Source organism: Balaenoptera ricei, chromosome 7 (genome assembly GCF_028023285.1).
Source record: "Balaenoptera ricei isolate mBalRic1 chromosome 7, mBalRic1.hap2, whole genome shotgun sequence".
In the NCBI taxonomy this organism is placed as follows: Eukaryota; Metazoa; Chordata; class Mammalia; order Artiodactyla; family Balaenopteridae; genus Balaenoptera; species Balaenoptera ricei.
This window is the reverse complement of record NC_082645.1, coordinates 73,275,521-73,289,962: the sequence shown is the minus strand read 5'-3', so window position 1 is coordinate 73,289,962 and position 14,442 is coordinate 73,275,521. Positions and strand designations below refer to the sequence as shown.

Sequence of the window (14,442 nt, the reverse complement as noted above, 5' to 3'; positions counted from 1 at the left end):
TTTCCTCATGTAAACAATGAGGGGCGTTATAGTAAGTATTTCTGTCCAACTCTAGCAGCCTAGGATTCCATAATACAGGAATCATACAGTGATTATTTTGACCCCTGGTTATGGTACATTTATAGAATTTTGGCATGCTTACTGTTACTCTATGAATCCCATCTTAATAAAAATGATTTCCACTTCCACGTTGAGAGAATATGTTTCTTAAGTAACAACCTGAGTGAGTTGTATGTTTGAAATAGCCAGGGTAAACCTGTGGTTCAAATTTCAAGGCCACTTTATAGTAAACATGACACTTAACCTCTTGGACATGCTACCATTGTTAGAACCATGTTAATCATCTGAGGTTTCAACAGAGTGCCAAACAGTCCTCACACACAAATGTTCTAAGCAGTCAGTACAATTATAGATTTAAAAAACAACAACAAAGTGAGGTCCATACTAGCCATATTTAAATGTAAGCAAATAAATTTAGCTTTAAAAGCTTTTTGGGGTACATTTTGATAGGGTTAAGCACAAATGAAGGATAACTTCTCAAAGAAATTGTTAAATCCTAGTATCATGGGTTCTGGTTCAGCTAGAAACTATCATATGATATACCCTGATTTTGTGAATATTTCTCACAGGAGCATGGTAAATATAAATTCATATTATCATACCATATTCTTGACCAAAATCATTAATAAGACAAACTAGCTGACTTATTTTAACACCTGCATGATGTAGTATTAGATCATTTCTAAAAGTAGGTAAGCTCATAGGAAAAAAAAAATGTATCAACTTCAGGTTTGATAACTAAAAAAACTGATCAAAGCAGTAGAGTGTCCTTTTGAATACTTTCTACTTTAAATCAAGAAATACAAAAATCCAACCTTCCATAATTTTAGGACTTTTATCTGCCATACAGTCTTCAGTCTCACTAAAACAAAAGAAAAAAAATATTTAATTTTTTTGTGTATTTAATGAATCAAGAAATTACTGGTTAAGTAAAAGAACAATCTGTCAGTCATTCTTCATATGGAAGTAAACCTGGAAGAGTGTATCACTGAGTTTCCAAATTGAATGCAAATTATTTCTAAATTCACTCTTTTTTCCCAACTTTTAAAATTTTGGTTAAATACACATAACATAAAATTTACCATCTTAACCATTTTTAAGTGTACAGTTCTATGCTTGAGTACATTCACATTATTGTGCAACCATCACCACCATTCATCTATAGAACTTTTTCATTTTCCCCAATTGAAACTCTGTACTCCTAAATACTAACACCACATATTCCTCTCTCTCCATCCCCTGGAACTAATCTTCTACCTTCTGCCTCTGTGATTTGACTACTTAGGTATCTCATATAAGTGGAATCATGTAATATTTGTCATTTTGAGACTGACTTATTCACTTAGCATAATGTCTTCAAGGTGACATATAGCATGTGTCAGGATGTCCTTCCTTTCTAAAACTGAATAATATTCTACTGAATGTATGTACCATATTTTGTTTTTCCATTCATTCATCAATGGACTCTTGTGCTGCTTCCATGATTTGGCTATTGTGAATAATGATGCTATGAATATGAGTGTAAAAATATCTGCTTAAGTCCCCGTTTTCAATTCTTTGGGGTATATACCCAGAAGTAGAATTGCTGGATCATACGGTTACTCTATATATTTATCTTTTTAGAGAAACTCTCACACTGTTTTCCATAGTGACTGCACCATTTTAAATTCCCAGCAGCATTGTACAAGGGTTCCAGTTTCTTCACATTCTTGCCAACGTGTTATTTTCTGAAAATTTTTTTGATAATAGCTATCCTGATGGGTGTGCAATGGCATCTCATTATGGTTTTGACTTGCATTTCCCTAATGATTAGTGATGTTGAAGATCTTTTCACGTGCTTATTGCCCATTTGTACATCCTCTTTGTAGAAGTATCTATTCAAGTCCCTTACCCAATTTTTAATCAGGTTGTTTGGTTTTTTGCTGTTGTTGAGTTATAGGAGTTCTTTATATATTCTGGATAGTAATCCCTTATCAGACATATGACTTGCAAATATTTTCTCCCATTCTTTGTGCTGACTTTTCACTCTGTCCTTTGAAGCACAAAAGTTTTTAATTTTGGTAAAGTCAAACTTATCTAATTTTTCTTTTACTGCTTGTGCTTTTAGTATCATATCCAAGAAACTATTATCAAATCCAGTGTCATGGGGCTTTCCCCCTATGTTTTCTTATAAGAGTTCTATAGTTTTATGTAGGTCTTTGATCCATTTTGAATTAGTTTTTATACACAGTATAAGGTAAGGGTCTAACTTCATTTTTGTTTGTGTGTGGTTATCTAGTTTTCCCAACACTATTTGTTGAAAAGACTGTTTTTTCTCCATTGGATGGTCTTGGCATGCTTATCAAAAATTATTTGACCATATATTAAGGATTTGTTTCTGGGCTCTTTATTCTATTCCACTGGTCTACATATCTGTCTTCATGTCGGCACCACACTGTTTTGATTACCATAGCTCTGTAGTAAGTTTTGAAATTAGGAAGTCCAAGTATGTTCTTCCTTTTCAAGATTGTTTTGGCTGTTAGGAGTCCTTTGAGATACTATATAATTCTAGAATGAATTTTTTCTTTTCCTGCAGAAAAAGGTCATTAAGTATTTTTATAAGGATTCATTTAATCTGTAGAATCCTTTGGGTAATATTGAAATCTTAACGGACTATTTCCATTAATCTGTGTCTCCTTTAATTTCCTTTAGGCATGTTTTGTAGTTTTCGGTGTACAAATCTTTTGCCGCTTGGTAAGTCTATTCCTAAATATTTTATTCTGTTTGATACTAGTGCGGATTGAATTTTTCTTAACTTCGTTTTTGGATTGTTCATTGTTAGTGTATAGAAATGCAATTGTCTTCTTCTTTGTTGATTCTATATCCAGCAACTTTGATGAATTCATTTATTTGTTCTAAAAGTTTTCTTTTTTGTATGGAATCTTTAGGGTTTTCTACATATAAGATAATGCCATCTTTGAACAGAGCTCACTTTACTTCTCATCCAATTTAGATGCCTTTTATTTCTTGCCTAATTGCTCTGGCTAGGACTTCTGGTAATATACTCAACAGAAGTGATAAGAGTGGGCACCCTTGTCTTTTTCCTGAGCTTAGAGGAAAATCCTTCAGGATTTCACCCTGAGTATAATAATGTTAGTTGTAGTTTTTCCATATATGGCTTTTATTATTTCAAGGTAATTTCCTCTTATTTCTAGTTTGTTAAGTGTCATTATCATGAAAAGGTGTTGAATTTTGTTAAATGGTTTTTCCTCCATTAGTTTAGATAAGAATGTGTTTCTTTTTCCTTCATCCTGTTAATGTCTTGTGTTACACTGACTGATTCTCATATGTTGAACTTCCCTTGTATTCCTGGGATAAATCAACCTTAGTCATAGTGTATAATCATTTTTTTTTTTAAGTATTTGTTTATTTATTTATTTATTTATGGCTGTGTTGGGTCTTCATTTCTGTGCGAGGGCTTTCTCTAGTTGTGGCAAGTGGGGGCCACTCCTCATCGCGATGCGCGGGCCTCTCACTGTCGTGGCTTCTCTTGTTGCGGAGCACAGGCTCCAGACGCGCAGGCTCAGTAGCTGTGGCTCACGGGCCTAGTTGCTCCACGGCATGTGGGATCTTCCCAGACCAGGGCTTGAACCTGTGTCCCCTGCATTGGCAGGCAGATTCTCAACCACTGTGCCACCAGGGAAGCCCAGTGTATAATCATTTTAATCTGCTATTGAATTCTGTTTACTAGTATTTTGTTGAAGATTTTTGTATCAATAGCTTGAAGAGGTTTGTTCTTGTTTTGTTTGGAGGAAGTTTACTTTACATCAATAGCTTGAGGAGGATTGGTTTTAATTCTCCTTTAAATGTTTGCTACAATTCACCAATGAAATCATCTGGTCCTGAGTTTTTCTTTGTTAGGAGCTTCTTAATTACTGATTCAATTTCTTTACTAGTTATAGGTTTCTTCAGATTTTTCCATTTTTTCATGAATCAATCTTGGTAGGTCATGTTTTTAGGAATTTGTCTATTTCATTTAGATTATCCAATTTGTTGGCATACAATTGTTAATAGTACTCTTATAATTCTTTTTATTTCTGTAAAATCATAGTACTCTTATAATTCTTTTTATTTCTGTAAAATCAGTTATAATGTCTCTTCTTTCACTTATGATTTTAGCTATTTGAGTCTTCTCTTTTTTTTCCTTAGGCAATGTAGCTAAAATTTGTCAATTTTATCAACGTTTTGAAGAACCAACTCTTGGTTTCACTGATTTTATTTTTCTATTCTCTTATTTTGTTTATCTCTACTTTAATCTTTATTATTTCCTCCCATCTAATAGTTTTGAGTTTAGCTTATTTTTCTTTTTCTAGGTAGGTATTTAAGATGTAATGTTAGGTTGTTATTATAAGATCTTTTTTCTTTTTTATTGGAGTATAGTTGCTTTACAATGTTGTGTTAGCTTCTGCTGTACAGCACAGTGAGTCAGTTATACGTATACATATATCCACTCTTTTTAGATTTCCTTCCCATTTAGGTCACCACAGATCATTGAGTAGAGTTCCCTGTGCTAAACAGTACGTTCTCAATAGTTATCTGTTTTATACATAGTAGTGTATATATGTCAATCCCAATCTCCCAATTCATCCCACCCCACCCTTCTCCCCTTGGTAACCATAAATTTGTTCTCTACTTATGTGACTCTATTTCTGCTTTGCCTGTAAGTTCATCTGTACATTTTTATAGATTCCACATATAAGTGATATTATACTATATTTGTTTTTCTCTTTCCGACTTACTTCACTCTGTATGACCATCTCTCGGTCCTTCCATGTCTCTGCAAATGGCACTATTTTGTTCCTTTTTATGGCTGTGTAATATTCCATTGTATATATGTACCACAACTTCTTTATCCATTCCTCTGTCGATGGACTTTTAGGTTGCTTCCATGTCTTGGCTATTGTAAACAGTGATGCAGTGAACATTGGGGTGCATGTATCCTTTCGGACCATGTTTTTCTCCAGATATATGCCCAGGAGTGAGATTGCAGGATCATATGGTAGCTTTAGTTTTAGTTTCTTAAGGATCCTCCATACTGTTCTCCACAGTGGCTATACCAATTTACATTCCCACCAACAGTGCAGGAGGGTTCCCTTCTCTTCACACTCTCTCCAGCATTTATTGTTTGCGGATTTTTTTGATGATAGCTATTTTGACTGGTGTGAGGTGATATCTCCTTGTAGTTTTGATTTGCACATCTCTAATTAGCAATGTTGAATATCTTTTCATGTGCTTCTTGGTCATCTGTATGTCTTCTTTGGAGAAATGTCTATTTAGGTCGTCTGCCCATTTTTTGACTGGGTTGTTTATTTTTATAATAGTAAGCCACATGAGCTGTTTGTAAATTTTGGAGACTAATCACTTGTCTGTCACATCGTTTGGAAATATTTTCTCCCATTCTGTGCATTTCCTTTTCATTTTGTTTATGATTTCCTTTGCTGTGCAAAAGCTTTTGAGTTTAATTAGGTCCCATTTGTTTACTTTTGTTTTTATTTCCATTACCCTGGGAGATGGATCGAAAAAGATATTGCTGCAATTTATGTCAGAGAGTGTTCTGCCTATGTTTTCCTCTAAGAGTTTTATAGTGTCCAGTCTCACATTTAGGTCTTTAATCCATTTTCAGTTTATTTTTGTGTATGGTGTAAAAGAGTGTTCTAATTTCATTTTTTTTTTTTTTTTTTTTTTACATGTAGCTGTCCAGTTTACCCAGCACCACTTATTGAAGAGGCTGTCTTTTCGCCATTGTATATTCTTGTTTCCTTTGTCATAGATTAGGTGACCACAGGTGTGTGGGTTTATCTCTGGGCTTTCTATCCTGTTCCATTCATCTATATTTCTGTTTTTGTGCCAGTATCATACTGTCTTGATTACTGTAGCTTTGTAGTATAGTCTGAAGTGAGGGAGCCTGATTCCTCCAGCTCCCTTTTACTCTTTCAAGTTTCTTTGTTTATCCGGGGTCTTTTGTGTCTCCATACAGATTTTTTTGTTCTACTTCTGTGAATAATGCCGTTGGTAATTTGATAGGGATTGCATTGAATCTGTAGATTGCCTTAGGTAGCATAGTCATTTTGAGAATATTGATTCTTCCAATCCAAGAACCTGGTATATCTTCTGTTTCCGTCATCTTTGATTTCTTTCATCAGTGTTGTATAGTTTTTGGAGTACAGGTCTTTTGTCTCCTTAGGTAGGTTTATTCCTAGGTATTTTATTCTTTTTGCTGCAATGGTAAATGGGATTGTTTCTTTAATTTCTTATTCTGATCTTTTGTTGTTAGTGTATAGAAATGCAAGATATTTTTGTGTATTAATTTTGTAACCTGCAACTTTAGCAAATTCATTGACGAGCTCTAGTAGTTTTTTGGTAGTGTCTTTAGGATTTTCTATGTATAATATCATGTCATCTGCAAACAGTGACAGTTTAACTTCTTCTTTTCCAATTTGAATTCCTTTTATTTCTTTTTCTTCTCTGATTGTCATAGCTAGGACTTCCAAAACTATGTTGAATAAAAGTGCAAAACTGGACATCCTTGTCTTGCTCCTGATCTTAGAGGAAATGTTTTCAGCTTTTCACCACTGAGTATAATGTTAGGTTTGTCGTATATGGCCTTTAGTATATTGAGGTATGTAATCCCTCATTTCCTCCACTACTGCCTTCCTTTGTGTCACTTGAGGTTTTGCAGAGATGCATTTTGATTACCTTTTTATTTCCTTTCATTTATATTCTATAGATATTTTCTTTGTTACCACACAGATTCCATATAATGTCCTAAAGTTATGACAGTCTATCTTAAATTGATACCAGTTTAACCTCAACATCATACAAAGACTCTACTCCTTTATAGATCAACCCCCATCCCTTTGCTATTACTGTCCCAAATTATGGCTTTATATATTCCATGCCCATCAGCATAAATTTATAATTATTTTTTATGCATTTATTTTTTAAATCCTGTAGAAAATGAAAGTGGAATTATGAACTAAAATTATTATAATACTGGTTTTTATATTGTCCCTGTGTTTACCTTTACTAGAGAGTTTTAAATTTTCATATGGTTTTGAGTTACTGTCTAGCATCTTTTACTTTCAATTTGAAGAACTTCTTTTAGCATTTCTTGCAGTCATGTCTAATGGTAATGAACTTTCTCAGCTTTTTGTTTTATTTTTTGTCTTAGAATGTTCTGATTTCTTTCTCATTTTTGAAGGGTATTTTTGGTGGTTATAGAGTTCTCACTTAATAGTTTTCTTTATTTTAGCCCTTTGAATATATAATCTACTGCCTTCCATCCTGCAAGATTTCTTCTGAAAATTTTACTGATAATTTTATGGAGATCTCTTGTACAAGTCATTTCTGTCTTGTCACTTTCAAGATTCTCTTTTTTGTCTTTGGCTTTTGATGACTGTGATTATAAGATGTCTCAGGTAGTCTCTGTGTGCTTATGCTACTTAGAATTCATTGAACTTATTGTATTTGTATATTCATGCTTTTTCAAATTTGAGGAGGTTTTAGCCATTATTTCCTCAAATAATCTCCCTGCCCCTTTCTCTCTCTCTTCTCTGGAACTCACCATGGTGTGTATATATACATATATATATATATATATATATATATATATATATATATATATATATATATATATATATATATACTTATATATGTATATATCACTGCTTGATGGTGTCCATTAAGTGCCACAGAATCTGTTCACTCTTTTTTCAGTCTTTTCTTTTTGCTGCTCAGACTCAAAAATTTCAAATGACTTGTGTTCAAGTTCACTGATTCTTTCTTCCACTTGATTGAGTCTGCTCTTGAACCCATCTAGTGAATTTCTGAGCTCCAGAATTTCTGTTATTTCTGTCTGGTTCCTTTTTAGTTTCTGTCTCTTTGTTTTTATTTATATGTATTTTATTCATATACTTTTCCCCTGATTTCCTTTAGTTCTTTGTGTTTTTCTGTAGCTTTTGAACATATTTAAGACAGTTATTTTAAAATCTTTGTCATGTATGTCTAATTCGTGTGCTTCTCCATGGACATTTTCTGGGAATTTATTTGGTTTCTTAAAATGTGCCCTAATTTCATTAATATGCATTGTGATCTTATGTCGAAATTTGAGCATTTAAAGAAATAGCTACCTCTTCCAGTTTTTGGAGATTGTTGTAGAAGCCCTTCACTAATTAGTAGGACTCTGAGCCTTGGGAACAGTCTGAGGTAAAGCCTTCAGATCTTACTTTTGTTCTGGGTATATGTCCTTCTGGGCCTACGTATGTACTTTTTTTTTTTCCTTCTTCCATTTTCCTGACCTGCTTTTAAATGTTTTATTTGCTAAGAGTCTCATCATGTTTCTTCTCAGGGCCTTAGCTATCCTATTGTTTTCCCCTGCCTGTAATCTCTTTCCCTCAGGTGTTTGTGCATCTGCAGTCCCTTGTGATTTTCATGCACCATGGCATCCATCTACTGACTTCTGTGGCTTCCAGGCTTAGACCCAAACAATGCCAGCATTCCCAATTTGAGCTCCTATTCAGGTGAGACAGAAAACATTCCCTCAGGCAGCCCACAGATAGGCCCAAACATTACAAACAAGTTCCAATCTGCTCTTTCCGCGTCAAGAGAGAAAACTGAGAATTGGCCTATTTCTTCCCAACTGTGCCACATCATGTTGCAGAAGGGGGTTGGGCAAAAACAAGTAAAAGTGTGTGGAATTTCCTGCCACTTTGAATGTGGCTTTTCTTTGATTGGGCATTCCCTTGGTTGCTGCAGTTATCTGACTGGTTTCCAGAGCTCCTATTAAGTTGTTTTAGCAGTCTGTAGTTGTTTATTTTTTGTTCCTACAAGAAAATAAGGGTGTGCAGTTTCTTGGTCTGCTATCTTGCTCTAAATTGTCTTTTATTTGGTATTATCTGTGCCCTCTGTCTTCACTAATATAAACAATAGAGAGGTACCTGCATTACTAATTTTGTATGTTAATATAATCATTACGCAGGAAAAAAGAGGCAATGATTGGCCAGGAAAATATGTCCCAAAATAGTGTCAGTGTCAAAAAGAAACAATTCCATCATGCTGAGTGGGAAAAAATTATAACCAGGTAGATTTTTCTCCTATTTATACCTGTTGCTTCTCCCACAATAGAAATGCTACCTCTTCTAGGTTATGAATATTCTTATAAACTTAAGAATAATTTTAGACAAGTTCTAACTGTTTTAGATAGTTATTGTTTTAGATATAGTTATTAATTAGATTTCAAGTCTACAGTGTACTTTTTCTCTCTGTCCTCTATAAATGCCATATAGTTCAGACTTTGCTCCTATAGTCATCCGAACTTGGGTTGCCTTCTCCTCATGTAAATGCTGTCCATCTTTACAGGCCCACATCAAACTCCATTGCTTTCTAGAATTCATCCCTGAATGCTTCAGCTTACACTGCTCCCTCTCTTATTTGGATTCTTCTTAGAGGCAGTTATACACACTGGAACATTTAGTTACTTAGAGTTGAGCAGGAACCCTTTGGGCTGAAAGGCACTGGGTCACAATAGAATCTGCACTATCTTCCAGGTAAGAAAAACAAAAAACAAAAACAAAACACACTAGCAAATTCTTCATCCAAGACACTGCTATACTAGGAAGAACATAGAGGCCAGGTAACTAGAAATGCAGAATCAGATAGAAAGGAGAGGGTTTAGGGAATGTCCACAGTAGGGAGCCAAGGGAGAAAAGGATAAGGAGTGAGGGAAGGTCTAGGGCTGAATACTTGCCCAATCGTAGTTTTACCAGAGACCTCATTCTTCCCATAAGCATTACTTTCATCTCATATTTCTATTTTTATATTGCTTTAATCTCATGTACCCAGCAGATGAAATCAGATCTTCTTGGTTGTATGAAGATGAACTCATAATTCTGTGTATGAAGTAATGTGTCGGCTCAGTAATAAGGTTTCTTTCTTCTTTCTGGAAAAGTGCAAACCATATGTTACATAAAGTAGCGTTTGATATGCACTTTCTCATATACTTGGCATATTCTGCCCTCTAATCTACACTATTATTAGTAGAAGTTTCAGAGATTACATTAAAAATGGATGAACACTGTAATTCTAATTAAAATGTCTCTTTCCAATATAATTCTTTGGAAATGGTTAGTAAAGATGATCTATATTATAATATTGAAGTCTGAATAAACATTAAAGATTAAACCTAGCACAAACTTTGAAGAATATAGTTTTCCATTTCTGTACTTAACAAATATTTTAATGAAAACTTAGTTCAAAAAGAAAAAGAACAGAGATATAATTCTGGTCAATTCAGAAGTTTGTCAAGTCAGTTATCTTAACCGTACTCTGATCTGTTTGTTGGGAAGTCATGTGTGATTTTATGGCTATAACTTTTGTAAGAATACCTTAACTGTTATGTCTATTAGAATCTTGAAAAAACAGACTACTATTATTGGGATTATTGTATATGAACAGTAATCCATTATATGAAATCCATTTTGACTTTTGGTATTGTTATAACAATTCTTTAGTTATCTATGAAGCCAGCATTTCTGAGTATGAGGCTCAAGAAAACTATTCTGCAGACTGCATTTGGTCATGTAATCACACATAGATTCCCAACAAATAGGTCAGAGTATGTGTTAAGATGATTTACCTGGGAAACTTCTGAATTGAAGAGCTGTATCTCTGTTCTTTTTCTCTGGTTCATCTCAGCTTTTGTGTTAACCTAGGAATAATGTCAAATGGATAATCAATAGAATTGTCTCATCAGGAAATCCTGTATCATATACACTTTTCCAAGACATGTTTTGGTGTGGATTTTTTAGACAGGAACCACCCAAAGGGTCACTGAAGTCTAGACCATTATGTTATGTGAGGGGTATGGTATTAGGGACAAGAGCTGTTCCCCATGACGAGAGTGGAGTTTATGGGCTGATTGCAAGGGTGATATTTAAAATATTTTGATTAACTTGTTAACTTTGGGCAAGTTGGCTAAGTAACTTGTAAGAAAAAAGTTGGCTATGTAACTGCCCAAAAGATATATATATCTATTAAAGTGAGAGTCAAGATTCAAACTCAGACAATCTGAATTCGTGTGGATTCTTTTTTACCTCTTCCTACCTTGGCCTATTTTCTGGTCCCGCCCTACCTGCTCAAAAGGTATTTATCAGCCAAAATACAAAAGGGCCGGAATCTATTAAAAGATAGATGTAAATAATTAGCTTGCATTTCTCTTAAATAGCTTCCATTTTCTGTTATCCCTGGACTTCTAACTAATATATGTCTCTTTGCATTACCTGCTTTCCCTCAATTGTGTTTTATGGCTTCATCTGTTAGTTATTTCTCTCATACTGTAAATGTTGCCAGACTAAGGAAGAGACTATCTGGAACCATTTTAGTATATTTTTCTGCCCAATTAAGGTACATTCTTGGACAGAATTTCTGAAGATCTCTACTCTTTCCATAGATATCTGGTTATTGACAGTCATATTTCTCACTCACCTTACTCTGTGGCTTTTCCTCCCAAATAGAATCTGTTTCAGTCAAGGTTCTTGAGCAGGTGGCCATGTCAAGTTTATCAACAGTTCTTTTAACTTGTCCCTCCTTCGGTTCTATTACATGATTTGAGGTTGCTTCAGTATTTTCAACATTTGCATTGGATGTGGGCTGACAACATTTGCTTAGTGAAAAATTCTTTTTCAGGCTACTTGTGCTTCGTGTTGGCTTGGGAGAAACAACTTTGGTTTCTACTGGCTTTGTGGCTTCTTTCACTTGATCTTCAACTTTTTCTCCTAAGTGTTCTTCTTGTACAATCTCTCTTAAAACAACTTCATCTTCATCAGACATTAGTTCCTCTTCTATGGTACTTTCTGAAACTTCTTGATCAATATCATGAGCTACTAACCGAAGGATAAGTTCTTTTTTGTTCTGAACATCTTTTAAAAGCTCCACCTTGGTGATATCCGGCTTTCTTATATTCTGAAATGAATTTCTGCAAACAGCCTGGAATTGAAGGTATAATGAATATCAAAAACAAATGCCTCAATCACTTTTCCTGTGATTCTATTATAATACAGCTATTTTAGTATGGTTTCTAGTTTCAATGTTAAAGTAGTATTATCTTCAGATGCCATGCTTACATTAGCAATATTTTAAAAAACAAACATGAAATTTGTAAGAAATATTTGTTGGTATCTATCATTTCTTTTACCTTCAGAGGTTATTTTATTAATCTACCATAATTTACTCCAGAGTTTAAAGGAAGGACTAAAATAGGCTCTTTTTCTTCTTTTTTTGGTTAAACTTCATATTTTGTTGCATCATATTTACTTTTTTGTTTTTCGGTTACTTTGAAAGTTTGTGACAGAAGTAGACATGATAATATATTTTTCTAAAATTGTAGATGAGTTATCATAGAGAAACTGAAATGTACATATTTTCAACAAGAAAGCAAGGTATTATCTGATCTTGACTTTTAAAAATGATGAATAACCAAGATTGTGAAGGTCTTTGACTCTTTAATCCCTATCATTCCACCCCTGATCCTTTGGATATATTTTCCAAAAGAATCTTGAAAACATAAATCTTCATTTTTTTCTCACCTCCCTAGTCAAATCTCACTTTCCATTTTCAATGTCTTAAGACAGATAAAAGACAGTTACAATTAAATAACAGAACTTCCACATTTCAGTAGCCTTTGATGATGCCACAGAACCTCCAAATTGTTTTGAGTTAATAATTCTAGACCTCAACATCCCTGTGTAACACTGTAAGCCAGTTTTTCAGATATTGGTGCCCTAAAATAATATCTTCTGTGGAAACAAAATATAGAAACAGCCTCCTTAAGAATTTAAAACCAATCAGTTTTGATTTTCTGTGTTAGTGGAGGGCACCAGTGGTTTATAAAATCCAAAATCGTTCTATATGGCTTTGGAATTTGTGACTATATATGGTTTTCATATGTACATGTGTAGTGTGTTGGGAATTTATGGTATCTCAAAACAGAAAATAAAGCCCTTGGGTGAGGCCAACAAGTGTCTAGGTTTGCTGATCTAATCTACTGTTCTTTAGCTTCTTCTCTTGTCCCTATGCAGGAGATTGATACTCAGATTGGTACAAATCATATGTCTTATCAGAGTTGTCTAGGTCTGCTTCTTTGTGTTTTATTTTGAGGATGGATTTTCTTCCCCTTAAGAGGACAGTGGTAATTATTTTGGTTTAAATATTCCCATCCTGCTTTCCTGTGGTCTATAAATGACTTAATGAAAGAGAACGGGTAACTACGAGTAAGATTTGTGACAGACAATTCTACAGGTAATTAAAAACTGCTTTTGACTAATGTTATTCTGTAGTCTGTTCAACAAATTTTACTCCTAAGGGGTTACTTATGTATGAATGAAGACTACCAAATAATATGCTAATGCAAACGATGAGAATCCATGTGGAAGGATAAATTTTAGAGTTTGAAAGGAATGTCATCTGGTTCAAAAAATTTAGGGAAAAGAAGATTAAATTAGTATGTCAGCCCATAATAATCTCAGTATTTGAGTATGAAAACACAAAGTGCCAATTAACATATTTAACAGCCCTGAGACCTAGTTCAATGGGTTGCAGGATAGTGCTGGAGAAAATTTACTTCAAGTTTATACTCCAGGGAGAATGGTTCTATAAAACTTTGCTCATTGTCCAGGCCACAGATTATACCCCTAAGCACACTCAGTCCTCTTATGAGTGAATACCATCAGTAGTAGAAGGGGCTCTGATAAAAATCAAAATGTGTAGTAGATCAGTGTAACTATTGGCCAGACCACCCTTTGTCCTCAGCTGTATAGTTTCCTTGTAACAAGGACATCATTTTGTCATTTTAAAGTCTCAATTAGTTTAATATATTTGGGGCCTAAGTATGGAGCTGCAGGGCAGAGCTAGGGACTAAAGCACGAGGAAACAGGTTCATAAATATGGCAGCAATAAAGCAGCTAAATCTAGAACAAGGATAGAAGAAAGAAACTTGACACTTCTTGAGAGTATAGAAGAACTTGAGAAAGGCTAATATAATTAAAGTGAAATAATAAGAAACAAGTATAACCTAAGAGTTTATAGAGTAGTAGTAATCAGCGTAGTCTGATGTGTGTTGATGAATGTTGTTAAAAGTAAAAAGAGTAGTATTACCGCTGTAGAGCCTTAGGTTTGAGAAATCTATTTTAGATAGTTTTATCATTATAATTTCAGTTAGCCTGATTTTACTGTTAAGGGTATGTCCCTATATTCCCATTATTTTTTTAAAGCCCATTTAAACTGATTGTCTTAGGAAAACTAGCCTGAGACCTTTAGAGTGAGCCACAGAGCTGATATGGCAAGTCCCAG

The 14,442-nt window shown here is 34.2% G+C and overlaps 1 protein-coding gene across 1 annotated transcript in view; it reads right to left on the bottom strand.

Annotated features, from left to right (window-relative positions):
• The window catches only part of FSIP2 (fibrous sheath interacting protein 2), a 129,866-nt gene that overhangs the window by 8,175 nt on the left and 107,249 nt on the right, over nt 1-14,442 (bottom strand). Inside the window, exons 18-20 of the mRNA XM_059928283.1 lie at nt 11,581-12,081; nt 9,936-10,036; nt 876-922 (exon numbers count right to left, since the gene is read on the bottom strand). Coding sequence (XP_059784266.1) covers nt 876-922; nt 9,936-10,036; nt 11,581-12,081 — 649 coding nt within the window. The remainder of the gene's footprint in view (nt 1-875; nt 923-9,935; nt 10,037-11,580; nt 12,082-14,442) is intronic.